Source organism: Peromyscus californicus, unplaced genomic scaffold (genome assembly GCF_007827085.1).
Source record: "Peromyscus californicus insignis strain IS unplaced genomic scaffold, ASM782708v3 Scaffold_21__1_contigs__length_65335640, whole genome shotgun sequence".
NCBI classification, from domain to species: domain Eukaryota; kingdom Metazoa; phylum Chordata; class Mammalia; order Rodentia; family Cricetidae; genus Peromyscus; species Peromyscus californicus.
The window spans coordinates 58,905,506-58,928,450 of record NW_026294514.1 but is presented as its reverse complement, the minus strand read 5'-3'; the positions used below and the strand labels follow the sequence as shown (position 1 = coordinate 58,928,450).

The following is a 22,945-nucleotide window of genomic DNA, read 5'->3' as shown; positions in this document are numbered from 1 at the left end:
ATGCCAAAATGGAGATAAAAGGAAAAATTCTCAGTAGAGAAGACAGAAGAAGAAGATACAGAGAACAAAGACTAGATTTAAGATTTAATTTGAGCTTAAGTAGACCAAAAATTACATTAAATGCAAATGAGCCAAACACCAAATTAAAAGGCAGAGGCTTGTGGGACTGAGTAAAAGAAAACAAGATTCAATTGTAACCTGCCTGTAAGACACCCACTTAAAACATAAAGTTAAAAATTCAGCCTTTAATCCCAGCAGAAGCAGAGGCAGGCAAATCTAGGAGTTCAAGCCCAGCCTGGTCTATAAAGTGAGTTCCAGGACAGCCAGGGTTACATAGAAAGACCCTGTCTCAAAAACAAAATAAAGCTGAAACAAAAACAAAACTTCATAAGTTGGGTATGGTGGCGTATGTACATTATCTCAGCGCTTGGGAGATGGAGGCAAAAGAATCAGAAGTTCAAAGTTATTCTTGGATACGTAATGATTCTGTGGCCAGCCAGGATATGTGAGGCTCTGTCATCAAACAAACAAATCAACAAACAGTTAAAGTTGAAAGGCTGGTTCATCAGGCAGTCAACATCTATCTTTTTTTTTTTTTTTGGTTTTTCGAGACAGGGTTTCTCTGTGTAGCTTTGCGCCTTTCCTGGAACTCACTTGGTAGCCCAGGCTGGCCTCGAACTCACAGAGATCCGCCTGGCTCTGCCTCCCGAGTGCTGGGATTAAAGGCGTGCACCACCACCGCCCGGTAACATCTATCTTAATATTTCCTTTATTCTCTCTTCTGACCATGGATGGGACTTTAGTCCTGCTTCTAACAAATAGTCTATAAAAAAAGATACAGAAGATTTTTTTTTTTTTATCTGCCAGTAGGTCAAGAAAATTGTGACTTCTCCCTTGCTAGCAGGCTCCATTGTCTTCTCAACTTGCATACGCCGATGAAACAAGTTGCCACACTAGAAAGATTCACGTAGCAAAGGTTATGGGTTGGATGTTTCTGTGTCTCCAAGATTCACCCTGAAAGTCAATTCTCAATGGGAAAGTACTAAGAGGAAATGGGTGGACGTTAGGGAGTGGTTAGGTCTGAGGTCTCTGTGGTCACAGGCGGGAGTGGTGCTTATAAAAGGCCTGGAGGGAAGTGAGTTCACTGCTTCCAGCTCTTCTGCCTCTTCTGCCATGGGAATATGCCGTTCAACGCTGCCTGCCGGAAGCAGACCGAGACCTCTCGAGAGCTGCATCTGCTGGTGCCTTGATCTTGGACTTCTTGGCCTCAGAAATGGGGGAAATAAATATGTATGATTTGTCAACTGTGTAACCTAAGATATTTTGTTGTAGCAGCGAGAATGGACTGAAAACAGCAAGGAACTGAATTTATCCACAGCCAGTGAGGAATGGAGACCGGCCAACCCAGCAGTCCTTAAGGAACTGAATTCTACCAGTAACCCTTATGGGTTTGCCAAAGGTTTTTTCTCTAGTTGGCCTTTCAGATGGGACCATAGGCCTTCATGTTGTCTACAGTGCAGTCTTTTGAGAGGTCTGGAAGAAGAAAACCAGACAAAACAGTGGCCAAACTCCTGACCCTTAGAAATTATGAGGTAATAAATGCATTTTCAAAAAGTTAATTTCAATTTTATGTGTACATGTGAATATCTGCATGCTTGTCTGTGTACCACATTTATGCCTGGTGCCCATGGAGGTAAGAAGAGGGCATTGGGTCCTCTGGAACTGAAATTAAAGATGGTTATGAGCCACCATGTGGGTTCTGGGAACTGAATGAGATTTCTCTGCAAGAGCAGTCAGTGTTCTTAAATGCTGAGCCCTCTCTCCAGCCTTTAAATGTGTTTGAAGTCTGTTTGTGCTAATGTGTTACACAGTAGTAATAGAACTCATGAGATGTAAAATGCTAACACTAATAAAGACAGAACCATATTGATGTCAAAGTAGCTGTTTTAAATTATTTCTTTTTCAGTTTTTAAATTTTTTGAAATTAAAATGCAATTATATAATTTCCCCCTTCCCTTTCTTCCCTCCAATCCTTCTTATGTATCCACTGACACACTCTCTCTCAAACTTAAATTCATGGTCTCTTTTTCTTTAATTATCATTTTATACACATACAGAGAGAGAGAAAGAGAGAGAGAGTGTGTTTGTTCTAAATATGTAAATATAACCCACTCATATACATACAAATAATATTATATAGACACCCTAATATCATGAATGACAGAGGTAATGTAACAGAATTTATAGCCAGTAAAAGATAATAAGCATCAACTTCCTGCCAACAAATTAGACAACTTCGCTGAAAGAGACAAATCTCTGTGAAAGCTTGCTTTAAGAGAAACAACCTGCTTCTACTTAGGAGAGAACGGGAGTCCATAGTTAGAGACCTCTTGCCAAGAAAACACCACATCCACATAGCTTTGGTGGTGCACTTCATCAAACACCTGAGACAATTTAAGATCTACAAAACAGAAGAGGGAGGGGGAGGGACTGCTTGTCAGTTCATTACTGAGATTGTATCACTGATGTTCAAATCAAAGATGGTGTAAGATAACCATAGACTAATGTCTCTTATGAGTATAAGTATAGACATTAAAAATGTCATAGCAGCCAGGCGGTGGTGGCGCACGCCTTTAATCCCAGCACTCAGGAGGCAGAGGCAGGCGGATCTCTGTGAGTTCGAGGCCGGCCTGGGCTACCAAGTGAGTTCCAGGAAAGGCGCAAAGCTACACAGAGAAACCCTGTCTCGAAAAACCAAAAAAAAAAAAAAAAAAATGTCATAGCAAATGAAAACCAATTATCATCTAACTATCCATCTAACTATCCACCCATCCATGCATCCACCTATTATCTCTCTCTTTATCTATCTCTCTATCTATCATCTGTCTATTATCTATCTATCCATCGATCCACTATTTTCCATATATCCATTCATCTATCCATCCATCCATCCATCCATTTTCCATCTATCCATTTATCTATCTATCTATCTATCTGTCTATCTATGTGCATACAATAATCAATGAGTGTAGTTAATAAACACAAGAATGCAAGGTTAGTGTAACATCTGAAAATCAATGTTAAGAGACAAAGCAAGGTCATATGATCATTTCCATACATATAAAAAATTTAAGAAAACTCAATGTCCACATATAATACAAACTCTCAACAAACTAAGAATTGAAAGGAGTGCTTTGTCTTTTAAAAAGACAATCTACAAGGACCCTTCTAAGTAGTATTTCATACTATCGAATACTACTCAGCATGAAAAAAGAATGATCTCTGGGCTGTACACAACAACAATATGGGTGTGCCTCAGAGTAAATATGCTGAGGAAAAGAATCCAGAGGAACACTTGCTGGAATAGTTGGATATCCACATGCAAAAGCAAAGACACACACACACACACACACACACACACACACACACACACACACGCACACCAGTCACTTTGATCACTGTTCACAACATATTCAGACATGAACTCAAAATGGGTCAGATTTTTCTGGATCAGCTCAGTCTTGGCATATGACAGCAGGTCCCACGGTGCTTGAGACAGAAGGAAGGAGATGGGGGAGGGGAGGACAGGCTTCTTTGCATCTGTACACAATTGTTTGGGGACCTATGGAGTGAACTGTGACCTCAGAGGCAGCAAGATGGCCGTTTGGCTCCCCGAGATTTAGATCAGACACAGGACCATTGTGAGTCCACGGCAGTGGGAATGGATCTAACTTATCTTGGGTTGATATCTAAGATCCAGGCACATTCCTGAAGCCAGGTTTCAAGGGCAGAGCCTCTCCCACCATTAGCCTGCTTTGTCTATTGAGTTTCCTGAGAAACTGCAGGACACAGTATCTGGGGTTACTTTGGCCTTGAAGTTATGACTTGAGGTGATTGCAGTCTGGGCAAGATGAATCCAGATTTTAATGTAGGACTGTGAGACTTAAGTTTGTAGATGAGAACATAGAAAACCTTCGTGGGCTTGGGTCAGGCAGAGAAGTTTTAGATAAAATAGCCCAACACATATCCTAAAAGAGTAAAATTGACAAACTGAACTTTATCGAAATGAAGACCTATTCTTCACAGACATCAAGAGAAGATAATAGAAGGTAGAGGTTGGGAGCTGGTGCTTGTCAATCAGGTGTGACGAGGGCCTCGGACCCTCAATATGTAAAGAGATCTTTAACATGAAAATATCTGAACTGAACATCTGGACAAAGGATCCGAACAGATAGCTCATCCGAGAAGAAATACGGATGGCAGATAAGTATGGGTTAAGTATCTGTGAGTAAGTCCAATATAATTGGGAAATGATATAATCAGGGAAATGCGAACTGAAGCCATGGTGCCTACATCATTTCCTTCCCCGAGTCTGTCTGCATGCCTGCAACTCAAATGCCCGTGTTGCTGAAGGGAATATAAATGGTCTAACTTGGCATACCACTGTGGTAGTAATCTTAAAGTTATCTTTGTTAACTCATCAGACAGTCTAGCTATTGCAACCCTAGGTTTACCCAAAAGTAATAAAAGCTTATAAAAGGACACAAAAGCTCAGGGATATTTGATTTGCAACAGCCCCAAACTGGAAACAATTAAACATCTATCATCATCATCATCATCATCATCATCATCATCATCATTTTGCAGTAACTAGGGATTGAACTCACAATCACAACTGTGTGAATTCACAGAACCTCACAAATGCCAGTGAAGTGCCTTAACCTGAACTACATGCCCGAGTTCAAATATCTTTCAGTTAGGAATGGATAAAACACACTGTGGTACATCCACACCGTGAAATACTACTTAGCATGAAAAGGGAATGAACTATGAGATACCCACGACAACATGGATGTATCCCAGAAGAAATATGTTGAGGGAGAGAAGCTAGAATATGAAATTTTAGAAATTGTGCAACTTCCTGATGTCCTTCACAAGGCTTTGGGACCCTAGCATCTCCTACTCTGAACCCAGCGCCTAACGTCTTTGCCTGCTTGCTGCGCGGGCGCGCCTCTAGGGGCAGAAGAACCCGGTAACTTTGGGCAGGTGGGGAGCAGCGGACCCCAGCAAGATCCAAGTGCGAAATGGAGTGATTTTATGTTATCGCCACTATAGAGAAAGCAGCCAAGCAATTATAACGCAAGAGCAGGGGCTAGAATATTCGAAAAGAAATGTTGGGACGACACAGCACAGGCAGGAAATCCCAACAGCAGCACCAAGGTCGCGGGTGGGGGGATGGGGTGGGGGATGGGGACGGGCTTTGCTCCTCCCCGACCCCAGGCAGCGCAACCCGGGCGGGTGGAGTCCTTGCGGGCCTCGGAAGCCCCTGCCCGAGGAGCTAACCATTTATGTCACACTGTGACAATTATTCTGCATAAAATTATCATTAAAAACCCTAATTTTTCAGCTTCCAACCCCGCCAGTGGCCTTTTAGCATTCTTCAGCGCCGCGTCTGCAGGCCGTGATCAGAGGCTCATTACCGCGGCGTGGCGCCCCGCGCGCTCGCAATCAAGCGCTAATTAACCCGCCCGGGGCCGCGCCGGAGGGGCGGGGTCGAGGACGGTCCAGCGGCCGGTGGGGCGGGGTTCATGGCCTGGGGACTATCCCAACCTGGGCCCTAGAGATCCCAGCCTGGGGCTGTGAGTCAGGCTCATTGGCCTGGGAATTAGGTTCAGAATCCCAAGCCTGGGGACCAGGGTCAGGGTCTCTGATGTGGGGAGCAGGCTTAGGGTCCTCGGCTTGGAGCCTAGGGACAGACTTGGGGGTTAGAGTCACAATCCCAGGTTAGGGGACTAGGGCACATAGATCCTGGCCTGGGGACCAGATTCAGAAAATCTCCAGCTTGGGTTCTAGGGATAGAGTGGTACTTGGCCTGGGAAGTGGGGTCAGGGTCCCTAACCTAGTCAGGGGCCTGGGAAAGAAGCAAGTATGGACCCGGGCCCGGAAACACGTGACCAAAGGCCAGACTTGGGTCTAGGCCTGAGACCCGCTCTCCCCACCCCCCCACCCCACCCCAAATCTGGGTCCTGAGACCAGTCAGCGGTGCAGGGTTCGGCTTACCCCAGAGAGGCGGGTGTGCGGCACAGATGCAGGGGTGCTAGGCCCTCGGCGCTGAGCAGATCTGGGTCTGCCCCGTGCTGCAGCAACAGCCGGGTGCAGGCGGTATGGCCCCCGAGGCAGGCCTCGTGTAGGGCACCACGACCTCCGGGCCTGGCATCCGGATCAGCGCTGTGACTGAGAAGGTGTCGCACGCAGATCACGTGGCCGTGGGCTGCAGCGATGCACAGCGGTGTGGTGAGCTCCCGCTTGTACTCCAGGGTCCAGAGGCCTGGGAGGGGAAGAGAGGGGACTTGATGTAAGGCTGAGGTAGATGGACGGACTGGTGGGGCGGGAGCGCAATTTGCTGAAGTTGACAGGTGAAACTACTTCTTAGAGGTTAAGTACCCAGATGGGCTTGTGCGTGAGTCACCTGAGAGTAGAGTTAGAGATGCATACCCCACACAGAGAGCAGAGAGACACACGGAGTGAAAGACAGGATCCATGGAGGAAGAAGAGAAGAGACTGGGGAGGGCTACGATTGAGATTACTGCGAGATAAGGGGGATTTCCCAGATGTGGGACGACTGGAAATCTGGTAAAATTTAGAGTTAAAGGCTGGTCCAGGAGGAAGGATGAGATGTATGTATGTATGTATGTATGTATGTATGTAATCCCAGTGCAGAAGGCATCTCTTCTAGGCTCTGGGTTGGGGGTAGCTTGAGAGAGGAGTGGGCTGTGGAATTTTCCATAATCTAACCTTCTGCCACCTACCCCTTCATCATTAAAAGGAAACAAACATACAAAACAAACCCCATCACCAAGGTTTGCTGAAGAAAAGACTTCTGAAAAACAAAAAGTTGAGTGTTCATAGAAGTGGCTGCTATGGAAGGCTGCTTTCATGTGGCTGTCCAAAGTCCACATGATTCTGGCGTGTGTGTGTGTGTGTGTGTGTGTGTGTGTGTGTGTGTGTGTGTAGGGCTGTTCATTCTCTATGGATGAATGAGCACATACTGTGTGTTTGGCTTCTCTGAACACTTCTCTGCTCTCATAAAGCCAGGGCAAGGTTGTTAGTAGCCAGGAGCACCTGTGGGATGGGGAGGTGTCCCCTGTGAATACCATCAAGGGACAGACACTCACATGGCAGGACGGCTTTCTGTAATGATGGAAGAATCGATAAGGTGCCTGTAATGAGCTGTACAGGAGACCCTTTCTGAGGCCATCTCCTTCCTGGGACACATGCTGGGCTGTTTTGAAAGCCCACACTTATTAATTATCTACCTGCATGTGGCAAAGAGTCCCAGCCTGCTGCTTGTCCCCAAGGCCCAGCCTTGAGCTTGCTGTTTGCTCAGTGTGGGAAGTGGGGAGGGACTGTCCTCACTGGTGTGGCGTGACAGTAGTCAGAGACCCAGGGATTGTGTGTGTGTGTGTGTGTGTGTGTGTGTGTGTGTGTGTGTGTGTGTGTGCCTGGGGTTGGGCTCACTTTTCTAGGGAAAACAGTCTGATTACAGGGATGGGGTGGGTCTTCCTTGAGGAGAGCGACCCCCGTCTTCCTCAGGGACCACACCTTCAACTCCTGCTTTGTTGTGTTCCCCAAAATACAGAGTCTGCTTACTTTTCCAGAGCCTTCCAAGTTCCTAGCCTACTCAGCTGCCTTCCTCAACCCCCATAGTTCTGTACGCCCACCCTGATGAGCCAAGACTCCCTAGGTCCTGGGCTGTACTGATAAGATTCCTTCACACTAACAAGAAAACCTAAACTTCTGGGCCCCAGAGATGACGAGGCTGGTAAAGTGCTTGCTCTGAAAATATAAGGACTTGAGTTTGATCTTCAGAACCTACATACAAAATCTGGGTATGGTGGTCCATGCTTGCAGCCCCAGTGCTGGGGAGCTGGAGACCGGAAGACATTCGGGCACACTGATCTGACAGCCTAGCCTAGTTGAGAGACTCTGTCTCAAGAATCAGTGTTCCCAGGGGCTCTTTCTTCTCTGGGGAGTCAGGTGACTGGGCAAACCATCAGGGAATCTAAATATCCCCTAGCCCCTGCTTTCCTGGTCCTCACTGAGTTGGGACGGATTAACTGGACTGGCATTTCCATGGTGCTCCGATGTCAGCACATTCCAGTGTCCTAAAAAGATGTGTGTTCTAGAAAGGTGTGGAACAATGGAGTCAAAAGACTACAGGGGAGAAAAGGAACGAAATTTTAGACTTTGGCAACATGAAAAAGATGGGGCTGGGGAGGGTGGCTTGCCAGGGGTGGGTAGTCTGTGATTTGAAAAATAAACATAGCTTAGCTTTTAAGCAGCTGACATTCTTGGTCTGAGGCAGGTGAAGGAGGGAAGCCCAGAAAGATGCCACTAGGAGGTGGTGCAGTCCAGACTAGGATTGACAGCACCCAGCCAGCAGGCCCCACGCCTGTTACAAACTGTATAGGTCTTGGGCAGTGTCTGGGGTTCAGTTCTTCCTCTCATGAGAGGTATAAACAGAAGTGTGCTGGTAAAGAATTACCTTTCCCCATGCTTAGCCCGCTAGAGCTCCCGGGTTAGGACTTGGGACATTGGATTCCCACCGTCTGCCAGAGCTGTGGTGGATTTCAACACAGCAGTGCACGGCAGGTGGGTGCCTAGTGCAGCCTACCAGCCCCAAAGCCCGAGTACATCTGGATGGCTGAGCACGTAGCAGCCACATCCGAGTGGCCCGCCTGCGCCCTGACACATAGCGCAGGGATCCACGGATTTACTTCCCCTTTCTTCTTCGTTTTCAGGCTTCCCTAGGTTCCAAGAGGAGGGTCTTGGTTCCTAGTGTTCTTCCCTCTGTTGAAGCTGTTTGGGTTTTAGGATATCACTTGCACTGATGAGTTCCAGTGGTGTTCAGTGACTCACAGAAGGACCTCACACAGAGCTTCATGTCAGAGGTCTGTCTAGTCTTCTGTGGCTCCCTCAGCTGCCAAGATCAACAGCTAAACCAAGGCTTTGCTTTCAAGGCAAGAGACACATCCAACATCACTGGATGGGTGCTTCTCACCCATCATTTTCCTTTTCAGAGCCCGTCACCCGCCAGACCAGGTTTGTTTACAGAGCTCCCTTGGTTACATGCTCCTGACAGGCAGTCTGTGGACTCAACCTTCACACAGGATGCACACGTCCCCAGAGTGTTAGTCAAAGCTTAAAGACGCACAACTGAGCTTTAGCGGAAGCAGGGTACCTGAGAGCCCAAAAGTGGCCAAGGATGTCACCTGCCACTCCATCTCTCCATTAGTGATCTCAAACACCACGTTGGCATCCTGGAAGAACTGGTCCATGAGGGATAGAATATGGTCCAGGTCTCCTGCGACCAATGCAGCATGGAACTCAAGCTCGGGAGTCCCAGCTCTGCCCCGAGGCTCTCTGTTCATCTTCTGGAAGATCTGCAGTTTTCTTCCAGCTGGGTCTAGTTGCCTCTCCATTGCAGAACAACTGATTTCAGGATGGGTTCTTTAGCAGAGGAAGAAGGCCTTACGGAGAGTGGGCTATTTCCATTGTCATTACTCAATTGTCCTGCGGTTGGAGCCCCATGGTGGTGTATTTATAACTCCTGTGGGTTCTGATGTGATAATGGTTACTTGATATGACCGGGGTCATGTGACCACCGAGATGTCACCGCGTTCTCTCCCTCCCTGTGATTGTATAGATGCTAACCCCAAAGGAAAAAAAATGCTTCTGCCCATCTCGGTGCTGCTCTGCACGCGTTGAGTCAAAGACAGACACTGGCCACATGTATTTATCCTGACAGACAGACGCAGCATTTCTCTTATTCACTGTTTAGTCAGGTGACCCCAGCCTTACACAACATTGATGATACTTGTTCGTGCAGGTTAAGTGACTAGTTTGTAAATATGACCTCAGTGGCCAAAACACTTAGCAGATAAATAATATTCTCTCAGATTAAAAAAACCCATCATATTTAGAAATGGTAAGTAAGGGTCTTAAGAGGAAAGACACAGAGGGCCCTGCATGCATGGCTACTACTGCTTAAGGACTGTGGCATCCACTTGGGATAACAGGCTTGGAGAGAAAGAGGCAGGGCCAGGGTTGCTCAATGACGTGGTCAAGCTGTGATCGAAGCCCATTACATTGGTGTTGCAGAACCTGCTCCCTGTCCAGCAGTCCACACTGCCCAGATCCGAGGGCTAACAGTGGGATCTGCTCAGAACTCCAGTCCAACTTCTAGAAGCTGCTTTGCAGGGAGAGTCCTGTGGCTGGAACTTGGTTTGGTGCTGAAGGAAGGATGTGATGGCTCCTGTGAGTCGCTTGAGGGAAACTGAAGCCCAAAGCGGTCAGCCCTTTGCTCCCAGTGTGTGTAGCGCTCAGGTCCTAACAGTGGTTTCTACACCGTTAGATGTAGATGACCGGAGATGACGCAATCAGTAAAGTGCCTACTTTCCAAGCAAAGGACTTGAGTTCAATACCCAGAACCCATGTAAAAAAGAAGTTGGGTGCAGTGATGTAAACTCATATTCCTAGGACTGGGGAAGCACAGATGGGTGGATCCCTGGGACTCCCTGGCCAGCCAGCTTAGCCTAATTAATTAGTGAGATTTCCAGACCAACACGAGATCTGTCTCCACTAAAGGTAGACGGCTTCTGAGGAATGACAACAGGCCATTAAGACTGTGTTTCAAGACAGCCAGGCTATACCTCAAGCTGACAGCAAAACTTTGTAGTGTAGTCCACATGGCGCTGGTTCTGAGGTCCGGAAAGTTGCAAGAGTGAGGGGGTTCCAGAAAGCAGCCAAGGTCATGTGATGTGTGGCAGGGTTAGATTCTCCGCAAGGAGGTCATGGGAAGCCATTGTTCAATGCTGTGATGGCAAAGCCTGAGTTTCCTTGGAGACCTCAGGACATCGGCGATGCTGGGATCGTTGGATGCCCACCGAGGAGCATTTCAGGCACAGGGTAGAGCTGGCCCAGGGGAATCGATGTGTGCTGCAGACAGCAGAGCTGGAGGGCAGGACTGGAGCTCAGACAGCAGATATGGAACCACGGGACTCGGTGTTTGTCTTGTCTTACAGGACTTGGTGTTTGGTTCTGCTTTGGACTAGTCTTTCATCGCTGTGACGGCCTCCCTCCCTTTTGGGCTGGGGAATGTTTACTCTGTGCTGTTGGAGATTGGAGTATATGTGACTTGCTTTTATATTTTACAGAAGATCATAGTTAAGAACTTGTCTTGAGGGCCATCGAGATGGCTCAGCAGATAAACACCTGTTCCACAAGCCGATCCCTGGAACCCACATAAAGGTGAAGGAGAGAACCAACTCCACAGAGCTGTCCTCTGACCTCCACATACTTCCTCACACACAAACACAGCCATAAGAAATAAATAAGAAAGAAAAAAGGAGTTTGCCTTGAATCTCAGATGAGACTTTGAGTTTTCTTTCTTTCTTCCTCCCTCCCTCCCTCGCTCCCTCGCTCCCTCCCTCCTTCCCTTCCTTCCTTCCTCCCCCCCCTCTGTGCATACTTGTAGATTGCACTTGCATGTAGAGACCTGAAAATAGTGGTAGCTCTCCATTTTATTTATTGAGGCTGTGTCACTAACTGATTCCTGAGCTTGCTAGGTAGCCAGCTTGCCAGGCTATCCCCACCCCCCATCTGTGCTTTCTCAGTACCAAGGTTGCATGCGGTCCTCACGCCTGCCTGGCTTTTCCATGGGCATCTGGGGATCTGAACTAATGTCCTTGCACTTGTGTGGCAAGTGCTTTATCCCCTGAGCCAGCTGCTGGCCCCGGACATGCGAACAGTTTGGACCATTAAAGACTGTGAAGACGTTTGGAAACGAACTCAACGCACTTTGCATCATGAGATGAAAATGAAGCTTTAGGCAGAATATGATGATTTAAAATGACATATTTGGGTGTCGAGCCGATGAAGGATGGAACTGTGATAGTTAATTTTCATTGTTAACTGGACTAAATTTAGAACCACCACAGATACAAACCTCTGGGTGTGCGTACAGGGCGTTTCCCAAAGGGTTTAACTGAGGTGGAAAGACACCCCCCCCCACCCCCCACCCCCCCCACCCCCCCCCACCCCCCACCCCCGCCTTCAGTGCGAGCAGCACCATCACATCGGCTGGAGTCCTGGACTGAGTGGAAAGGAGGAAGGGAGCTGAGCATCAGTGTTCATCTCTCTCTGCTTCCTGGTTGTGGACAAGGTACGAGCAGCTGCCAGCCCCATGCTCCTGCAGCCACAGCTAGAGTGATTTTTACCATCACACCTTCCCTGCGATGTAGACCGTGCTTTCAAACTTTGAACCCAAATAGACCCTTCCTTTGCTAGGTTGCTTTTTATGAATATTTTGTCACAGTGACAAGAAAGACAATATACCCATCTTTGCTCTTGGTACAGACCTGAGTCACAGGCACAGGTGGGCGTGCACAGACTGACCCAAAGGCTGGAACCTGCCTGTGATGCTTGGACTTAGTTGCTCCACAGAGGAGGATCTCAGGATATACTAGATATAGGGTATGGCTGTCTGTCCGTTCGCCGGGGATGCCTCCACACAGGTAGATAAGGGATGCTGACTGTGCAAAGCGCCAGAGGGGTCACTGATGAGAGCTAGTGTAGCTGGAGGGGCTTGGTCATGAGCTACAGCCCCCTTGCTCATTCCAGCAGCAACTTTAAGTGTTTCCAGTCCCGAATGCAGGCGCCGCACCGTCTTATTCTCCTGAAATGGATGGTCATCAGATCCACTTCTAGAGCACTCCAGCGCAGCTGGAATATGGGACAATTTGAGCGTGCCCCTCACTTTACACTGGAGGATGTTTTCCAAGCCATTGTAATCTGCCATTGGATGTTTTTAAGAGGGCTGGAGGGGATGTCAGGATGAAATGGGCTTCGCTCTAGGCTAAATTTAGCTTCCTATGTGTTTTAGCCAGTTCACTCGATGTCTGAGCTGGAATTCAGTAGCTAGGGAGTAGAACTTTAAAAATAACTCCTGGCAGGCAGTGCCGCCTTTGCAAGTGGGACATGAAGATGACCTCACGAACCGGGCAGAGAGCTGGCTTTTCTTTTTCCAGAACAAGAATAGAAGCATTGTTGACTATTACATTAAATAAATAAACCAACCATTTCTTTCCTTTAGTCATTCACCAAACATTACGTTTTTGGGGTATGTTGTAAGGTTTCAGAGGTTCAGAGATGAAAACCCCATCTGCAAGGATCACACAGAAAAAAAAAAACTGTCTGGAAGACCCTAACAAGAGCCATTTAGTCTTCCTGGCCACCAGCGGTGGGAAGTCCCATGGGTGAGAGCCATACTCCTTTCTGACGCAGTGCTCCGGGTTGGGCTCCTTACCTGCTTCCGCCTCTAAGTGACACTGCCCTTGTACACCTAGCCAAGTGTTCCCACATGCTCTTTGCCCGCCCCCTCTCTTTCCTCTCCCTTCATCCCCCTCCTCTTCCTCTTGTCCTCACCCCTTTCAACTCAGTCAAAGTCAGTGCACAGCCCCAAGAATCGACTCAGGCTTTACTTTCTTCTTCAGGCCTAGTCTACATGGAAACCAAACTTGTTTTAAATGTGAATTTGTGGATAAGTTGCTGAAAAACTGTCTAAACCTGAGGAACTATGGCCAAACAGAAGGACTGGAGTCTTTAGTTTTACTTTTCAAATGCAGAACAAATTGAGATTCCTTAGACGAGAGAACATCACGCTAGGTCTGTCTGGAAAAGCCTCCACGGGATTAGGAAAGACGTTCTGCGGATGTTTCAAAAATGAGTGTCACTTGTAGATCTGGGGGTCAGTGGGAGTCTATCAAGGGGAGCAGGACAAAGTGTGGCTTTGGATGCAATTGTTTGTTACTATACAGTGGGGTGAGGTAAGAGGTGTGTGCGCTTCAACCCGAGGTGGGTGGTATCCTGAAGACTTCAGAGAAGATGAAAAACTGTGGTTCTTTGGAAAAGAAAATCTGAACGAGTGATTCACAGTGGAGCAGGGCCGTGCACGATGCCTCAGAGCAGTGCCTAATACTTTGGTTGCAAAATGGGATCCCCTGAGGAGCTAGAAAAGCCAGGGATGACAAGACCCCAGCTTGAAGATTCTCTTGTACTGTGCTGGGCTGTGACCTGGGCATCGGGACCACTGGGAACTCTGAGTGTTTCTATCTGCGGTCAGGTTGAGACTGTGCTCCAGAAGGGAGCTGGGGACACTGTAAAATGCTGCCTTAAGGTCTGCCCCGCATGTCCACTGATGGGTGATTTGTGCGAATATGAATATACAAGGGGAAACGGGGAGCCTCAGAGATGCACTCAGGTTCCAAATGACCTCAGCAGGCCAGAGCAGTGGGCGGAGCCAGTGTCACAAACCAGTGGGGAAACTCCAGGCATATAGGAAGGATCCTGCGTCTTGTGAATCGAGGGTATCAGACTGCTGCTCACGGCTTTGAATCCTTCTGTTTACGGCTCTAGAGACTTTTTTCTTGTTGTCCAGCTCAGAGGCAGTTGGTGCCAAGCACATACTGATGTTTGCACCCAAATTTAGGTGACACAAATGTAGCAAGTTATTCGGAGTTATTTTAAACCATCAAAGCATGTCTGTACAGAAGGATGACTTGTGTCAGTGAAGGGTCAGTTCAAGTTCACTTACTTGGGCTTTCAGAACCCTGAGTCCTTCCTGGAGTCCCCAAGCAACTGTGCTTTGCTGCCTGGGGTCTCCTTTGATCTCTGTTTTGAAGGTTGCACGCATCTGGTTCTGCCTCCACATTGGCTCACAGTTGGTCTGATTTTTCTTGGCTAGTGTCTTGTTTCCCAGTTAGATTACTAATTTACCATTTATCAACATTAGCAGTTACATTGAAGATGGGAGTGGATTTTCACACCTCACACAGCCTTAGCAGACCTTTCTCTCCAGTTCCTCTTCCTGTCTTGGGTGTCGCCATTAAAACCTCTCTTTTCTTTCTTTCTCTTTTTTCTTTTCTTTTCTTTCTTTTTTTTTGGTTTTTTGAGACAGGGTTTCTCTGTGTAGCTCTGCCTGTCCTGGAATCTCGCTCTGTAGACCAGGCTGGCCTTGAACTCACAGAGATCAGCCTGGCTCTGCCTCCCGAGTGCTGGGATTAAAGGTGTGCGCCACCAACGCCCGCCCGGCAAAACCTCTCTTTTCTTGCAGGGAGGTTCCACAGATGTTCTGACCAAGGAGCTGGTCCTCCCTGCAAATTCTTCTGAAGGCTCCTGGAAAGAGGATTGCTAGTGAATTTAATCTGCCCCAAGTCGGCAGATATCATCATTTCGTTTCTTCAGACGAACTAACAGATGGCGCCACTTTGACGTGCACGCCTTGTTTGTGTGGTTAACGGTGCAGGGCTCTAACCAAACGGAATGGCAGAGCATGAATGAATGAAGGAGAAGGAAGGGAGAACTCAAGGCAGGGGAGGATGCCCAGCTTCTGTCTGAGTGCGGAATGAGGAGCCACTTCCCCCCCCCTTGAGCCAGGTGGTAACTGGATTTGACTATCATATTGCAGAGAGATTATTTGGAGATTTAAATAATAAGCGCGATGCTGTGTCCACAGGGGGACACAAATTCATCTTTCCTAACTATCTTGTCACGGAGACAGCTGATGAGAGAGAGGTTTTTCTTTGCCTCTGGATCCAGGGGGATGAAGGTGAATCCTACCCCGCGATGAGAACGGGCCTGCACACACGTGATGGAGTCTGAGCCGTGATTCTTGTCTTCATGGGGTGCCAGGGTCTTGATTTCCTGTATCGGAGCTGACCAAAGGTCATCTTTTTCTCCCCAACAACATCGAAATGTTCATACTCTTGGGACTTGGTGGGACAGTCCAGCCAGGTCTGAATGTTAGGCCAGTGGCTTGAGGACAGGGCTGGCCTCTTTCTCTTCAGCAGCAATTTTCTGTGCGACCCAGCCAAGAGGAAGGGCTTCCGAAGCAGGACATGGCTGCCATTTCCCCATGCTCTCCAGGTAGAACCAGTTGGAACATATCTGGTTGCCTGCTGGGGCCATGTGTCCACAGAAGTGAAAAGTTGAAGGGGCAAGAAGTCACAGTCACATGGACTCCTCAGAGTCTTTGCATATGCCCTTAAACGCGCTCACTCGCATCGCTGGCCCAGGCAGTGTGGCCCTTTCTGTAAGTGGCCAGTGTGGTGGTCTGGATGAGAAATGCTCCCACAGGCTCAGGTATTTAAACGTTGGTTCCCCGTTGGTGGTGATGTTTGGGGAGGTTCTGGAACCTTCAGGTCATGGAGTCTTACTGGAGGAGGTACGTCACTGGGAGTAGGTTTGGAGAGTTTGTAGCCTCACCCCACTTCAAGTGCGCCTTCTCTGCGTCTCATGGGTAGTCGAGCGGTGATCTCCCGGCTTCCTGCTCCCGCGACCTGTAGCCACACCCTCCCCGTCATTATGACATATAACCCTCTCGTTACAGCTCAAGTAAAGTTCCTTCTGGTCATGGCATTTTATCACAGCAGCAGAAACGTGTCTAATACTGCCACCTTCTAGATTCCTTTGGACCCCAGGCTGGTGGCGTCTCTTCCAACAGTCCCACAGGTGCTTGCTGGGTCACTGGCTTCTCTCAAGCCCCTTCTCATCCTAGTCTCTCTGGCAGTTTCTGAAGGCCACCTTCCTCCATCCCACACTCTGCATTTACTTTTATCATTATTGTTTTGAACGGGAAGCCTGGCAGGTGCGCAGAGCTCCATTTTTTACTTCCAAGACACAGCTACCCACGTTAGTTGCGCAGACATTAATATGAGGAATGTTAAAATGTCTTAACCTTTTCTCTGAATGACAATGTGAATACAGCACACCTCATTTAACAAAACATTAAAACATTTACTTCCTCAGATCAAGTGTATCTATTAATAATGACTTAAATTATCTGTACCAATTTCACATTATTAAGAAATCTCATTTCCATCGTGCAGAGGAACAAAATACGGGCGCGTGGGGTGGGGGGGGGGCGCAAGCCACCCCTGTAACTTATTTTCCCTGATGTGCTACACAGCCCAGCACAGGCAGTATAAAGCAGCAAGGTCTAGCCCCATCACTGACACGATCTCAGCTAAGGGTCAAGCATCGTTTGTGCAGACAGCCCATAAGGGCTTTTAGGGACCCAGGATGCAAAGGTGCCCTTGAATGTGAGCAGCCACTACGGCTGAATGCAAGGCAGAGCCACCAAATACACCTCGTGCAGGACCACGTGGCAACAACTCTGGCAGGACATTTATAGAGCGTAGGGCTAGTGCTGGGGAGCCTGTCACAGAGCATTCCATGCCCAAGGAGGCGACGTTCTCTTTGCAACTGTCCTGGGGATATAATGACACGGTAAAATTGCAGCTTCTGCCTCTTGAGACAAATTGCATGCTCGGCCTGATTGTTTGCTATGAATCTCACACGGGGAGCAGGATGCTTCCCTCTTGAGGTTGGTTTAGTCTGATTGTTGTGCTGTGCGAGCGCTGTGACCCTGTTTGAAAGCAGAAGTCACTGAGGTCTCTTCCCGTTCTCTTACAAAGGGCCAAGTAAAGCCAGTTTCCTCTGATGGACGGAAAATTCTTTGGACTTCTTTCTCCAAAGTTTTCTTTTGTCACATTTATTGATTTACTTTGTGTGTGTGTACATGTGTGTGTATGTGCTTGTATGATTGCCTCTGAGTTCATGTGCCAGCCAGCACCCGAGCAGGCTCCATGGGGCATGTGTGGAGGCCAGAGGAAGGGCTTCAGAGTCTCTTCCTCCCTCCCACCGTGTGGGCCCCGGGGACAGAACTCAGGTTGTCATGTCTGGAGGTGTAAGCACCTTTATCACCGAGCCATCTTGCTCGCCCTGGACTTATTTCTTATTGGAAAAAAAAATGACATTAAACCTCCAACAGGAAAAATTACATAAACTAAATGAATTTAAACAAACACAATATCCAAATTTACTAATTTAAAGTTTAAGTTTTGTGGCTGGAGAGACGGCTCAGTGAGGACAGTGCTGACAAGCATGAGGACATGCGTCCAGACTCCTGGTACCCACAAAAGTGACTGGCATGGTGGGCATGACCAACCACCTGTACTCCCAGTGCTCTGGGCAGAGACAGGGGATTCCCCAGCTCTGGGGTCAATCCAGAGAGTCTGCCTCAACATATAAGAGGACAAGACATCAAGGAAGACAAACCACACCAACCGCTGCCCTCCGCATGCCCTCACGTGCACTCAGGCCTGCACGTACACACGCTCCCACACACATTTGAACATACACACACACACCAGACACACGCACACCAGACACACATACAAGTGCGGAAAATGTAAGTTAGGGCTGGGGATGTAGCTCGGTTGATAGGGTGCTTGCTTAGCATGTTTCAAGCCCGGGGTTCAAGCCCCAGGGGTTCAAGCCCCAGCACCGCCTAAGACTGGATATGATGGAGCATGCCTGTAATCCCAGCACTTAGGAGGTGGAAGAAAGAGGACCGGAAGTTCAAGGTCATAGTTCAAGTTCATGCTCAGCTACATAGCAAATTGGAGGTCAGCCTCAGCTAAATGAGACCCTACCTCAAAAAATACAACGTCAGTTACATTTTCTGGCTAAATCATGAAAGGGTTTCTTACAAAACTGGGTTTTGGAAGTCCATTGAAGCTGATGGAGGGTTTATTTCCACTGGACTGGAGACATACATGTATGGAGTTAATGTATACAAAGCTCGCTTCAGTTACTAGAAGCAAATGAATAGTGTGGGAGCTCCTGCCTTGAAGGACTGTGAGTCTAGAGGGAGATGAACGAGGTGGCCATTAGCGTGACTGGAACCGCGTCATCAGATGCCTACGTATTTTTGCTTTGGTTACCTAGGGTAAGGTGTTGGAGTAGCTGGAGGCCACAGCAGGTGCCTTCCAAAGGTGGCATATGCACAGAGCAGTGGGAAGCTGGTGTGTTTCTCTCTGGGATGTGTGCTTCCTCCCTGATTGTTACAGGGGGGAGCAAACCCCATTATTCTTCTTTGAGAAGGAGGCACAGCGCTATGATACCCAGGGTGGTGTTCTGGAGTCTAGATGGAAGGGATATAGGTAGAGAACAGACCAGTCTGGCAGAGGGCCCGAGGGTGGGAGCTGAGGGTCGTCACAGGCTGAAACTCCCACTTGTAAGAAAGGGTTGACATTCCAGTTGTCAGCACCCTCAGGATTGAGCGCAGTTGTAGACGGTCACCTGACTCACTACTTTCCAATGTAGCCAGGAGTAATGATGGCTTCAGGTACCGGTGAAGAGATCTGACGTTTTCACCTGAAAACTGTGACAAGCCACATGGGCTCCACAGCTGCAGGGTCAGACCTGAGTCACCGCTTCCACCAAGCATGCGTTCTAGGTTGATCCTAGCCAGTACGCCATGAGGCCAGCTCTCCCCAGTATCCGACTGTGAACCCCAGGGCTTCCTGGAAGGAGGAATTGGCATGTTTCCAGTGTTCAGAGAGCCTGAAGGTCTCTGGGGCTGAGAGGGTTTCAGGACGGACCTCTTACTGAGGTGTAGTTTAGTTTTCCAACCACCTGAGGTGAAGGACCAGGGCTTTCTTTTTCTTTCTTTTTTTTTTTTTTTTTTTTTGGAGGTTTCCCAATTTGTTATAGACTTGATACTTTTTCCAGATCCATTGAAAAGTAATTACTGGAGAAAACAAAATGAAAATAGACTTGGAAGTCCATGAACCCTACCTATGAAACTGTCTATTGTATCAAATCGCTATAAGCATTTCTAAAGGCTAGCAGTCAATGCCAGTGTCAAACATTTCCCCGAGAGAGGCTTGCCTCCTAGCAGACTAAGTGTGGCACTAGAGTGTGGATCAGGCTTTAGAGTCATATCTGAAAGGTGAAAGGAGACTGGGAGGGGATGGCTGGGGCAGGCAGGTCATCCAGTGTTTGCCCTAAAACTTAAACCATGTGCCGTTGGGTAGAGGATGCCAAACTTGCTTTGTGAAGCACCAGACAGTACATGTTTTAGGTTTTATGGGCTTCATGGTCTTTATGACAACTATTCAGCTCTGTCTTTGGGATATATAAATAGCTGGAGATTATTTGGAAACAAAGGAGGTGGCTATGTGCCAATAAAACTTTATTCATAAAACCAGTTGGCTGACTTTTGCTGTGGGCAGTAGGGACTGTCTTAGTTTCTTTTCCTGTTGCTTTTGATAAAATACTCCAAGAAAAACAACTGAAGAGAGACAGGTCTTAGTGGCTCACAGACCAACAATGAAGTTCATCATGGTGGGGCAGTAAAGGTGGCAGGAGCCTAAAGCAACCATCACATCACATTCACAATCAGGAAGTGGAGGGTGATGACTGTGTCGCTCCCTTTCTCCACTTGTACAGCCAAGGAGATGGTGCCGCCCACAGTGGGCATGCCCATAGGTGCATCTCCCAGGTGATTCTAGTCTGTCAAGTTGACAGAGAACACCAGCTGTCACAGAAACCTTTGCTGGCTTGTGGGAAGGAGCACTATACCAACTCATCTCCAAATCTGCTTTCCACTCCCTCTTGCCAATGGACATGCTCTTTATTACAGGGTAAATGTGACTCTCCCATGGTAACCAAATGTCCAGACATCCAGGCAGACCCTGCCTCCCATCTCTACCTCGGGCGTACAGAACTTGGATCTGTAAATTCATATCTTTAACCACTCATCCTGGAAAATGTGGGGTAGTTATTCCTTTGATCATTTTAAAAATATTATTACATTTATTCATTTATTTTACATTCCAATGGCAGTTTTTCCCTCCCTCCTCTCCTCCCATCCCCTCCCCTAACCTCTCCTCTGCTCTTCTCTCCACCCAATCCACTTCTCCTCTGCTTCTGTTCAGAAAGGGGCAGGCCTCCCACAGGTGTCAACAAAGCATGGCATTTGATCTTTTTTCCTTGCCCCGTTCTGCCTGTTTCTTGGACGCCAGCTGTGCATGTCAGATTTTTACACTATGTGACAGTCCACCGTCATTTTATTTTCACTCACTTTCCTTTCTGTTCTTCGGGTTGGGAACTTTATGCTGATATGTTTTCAAGTTTCCCGTGTCCCCCCTCCCCCTCCATCTCCTCTTTGATCTGCTGTTAAGTCTTTTGTAGATGAGAACAAGATCAGCCCCAGCATCAAGGAAGGGGACATGCTTGGGCACATGGCACTGTCCTAAGGATTTTACCAGTAAGGGAGGGAGAGATGGGGAAGCACAGGTGGTGTGTGTCTTGGCACCCATCTCTACCTCCACCCTCCCTATGTATGTTAAAGAATTGTAAGTTTTCTTTCCAAACCGTATGCTCCCATTCCTCTGCCTAATGGCTGTTTATCATCTTTTTAGACAAGTGTCGACACTAAAGCCTTGGGCTCCAGTCTCACGCAACAGTTCCGACTCTCTCCTCCGCCTGCTCTGATGCCCACATCCTTGGGTCCGTTTGGGTCCCACTGCCCTGGACAGCGTCTCAGACCCTGTGTCCACCTGTGTCCACTGCTGAGTCCATCACAGCCTCTGGACAGTTGCTCATCCGTCCAAGGCCAACCTGAATATCCCATAATCCACCTGGTCTGAAAATATTGACCACTGTCTAGCTGGATGTGGAGAAGAAGGTCAAAGTCAGCTCGCCCTCCACATCCAGGTCCTGATGTTGGTGTCAAAAGGCAGGGATGCATGGGACTGGGAAGGTCGACCTGGCTACAGAGAGCGTGCCTGCCATGGCATTCTGCCTTTGCCATGTTTCCGAGGCAGAGCACCATTTTCAGGAGCTGGAGTCCTCTCGGGCAGGCAGAAAACCTCTCTCCCTTCTCTTTTGTTCTTCCCAAACCAAGCTCTCCAGCGTGCTTGGCAGTGATGCTAATGGGGAGATGCCATCAGCATACATTACCGTTTTATTAGTCTGTTTCTCCATTTTGATTCTGAAAATATCCTGATTTAGTCTAATTGCAATTTCACTGTGTTCCACAGGCAGGGACCGTAGGGATGGTTCGTCCTGGGGAGGGTGGTGGTGGCGGAGACGCGACCTGGTAGGATTTTTCTTCCTGCCCATATGTCTTTGAAGCTGGACCATTAGCTCTAAGGCATGCATTTCATCTCTTCACAGTGTGACTCAACCTGCTTCTGGGACAAGTAAGCGCCTAGGGTGTGTGTCTTGCAGAAAGCAAAGAAACACTCTAATTCTAGGTATTTTTGTGTTATCTAATTCGGGAGCGGCTGCCGTAGCCATCTTATTCCTAAATAATTTAACTATATTCAAAGATAATCTGATGTTATTGTAGGAAAGTGTATTTCTAATAAATTCCACTTGATCTGGGTGAATCAATTCAGGCGGTACGTAATTGAGTCTGTTAGCAAGGACTTTAGCAAGAATTTTGCAATCAGCGTTAATTAAGAAGATGGGACAATAATTTGTGCATAATTCCGGATCTTTTCCTGGCTTGTGAATCAAAGTAATAAGAGCAATGCTCAGGCTGGTGGTGGGATAGTGTCATTAGGTTCTGATTTATAAGTACTTAGAAAGGTTTAATTTCATTTTGCTGCGAGCAGGGTCTCCCAGCCCCCACATGCTCTGACCGGGTGAGCAGCAGAGTTGGTGGAGAACATGGCTGTTTCCCTTCCCTGCCATGGATCCCCTCCTGTTCTAATGTCTGCTCTTATTCTGTAGAGGAGCATCTCATGCATTTGCCCTTCCTTCCTTCCTTCCTTCCTTCCTTCCTTCCTTCCTTCCTCCCTTCCTCCCTCCTTCCCTCCCTCCCTCTCTCCATTCTGTCCTTCCATCTTTTGATGAAATGCTCAGAACTAGGGACTCTGAACTATTAATATTGTAGGGTTGTGTGAATGCACATGCATGCATGGGTGCTGGTAGGTTATGTCCCTGGGGCACCCGTTCAGTTGGTTGTAACATCTTCCATGGGAAAGTGCCTTCATGAACCTTCTTGCACAGTGCCTTTAGGTGGGCAGGG

General features: G+C 47.9%; 1 protein-coding gene across 2 annotated transcripts in view; it reads right to left on the bottom strand.

Annotated features, from left to right (window-relative positions):
* Positions 1–22,945, bottom strand: part of Asb18 (ankyrin repeat and SOCS box containing 18) — a 61,103-nt gene that overhangs the window by 30,125 nt on the left and 8,033 nt on the right. The window contains exons 2-3 of one of the 2 annotated variants that reach the window (XM_052750459.1): positions 9,242–9,364; positions 6,061–6,328 (exon numbers count right to left, since the gene is read on the bottom strand). In XM_052750459.1, the coding sequence (XP_052606419.1) occupies positions 6,061–6,328; positions 9,242–9,364 (391 nt within the window). The remainder of the gene's footprint in view (positions 1–6,060; positions 6,329–9,241; positions 9,365–22,945) is intronic. The other variant, XM_052750460.1, reaches the window with a different exon arrangement.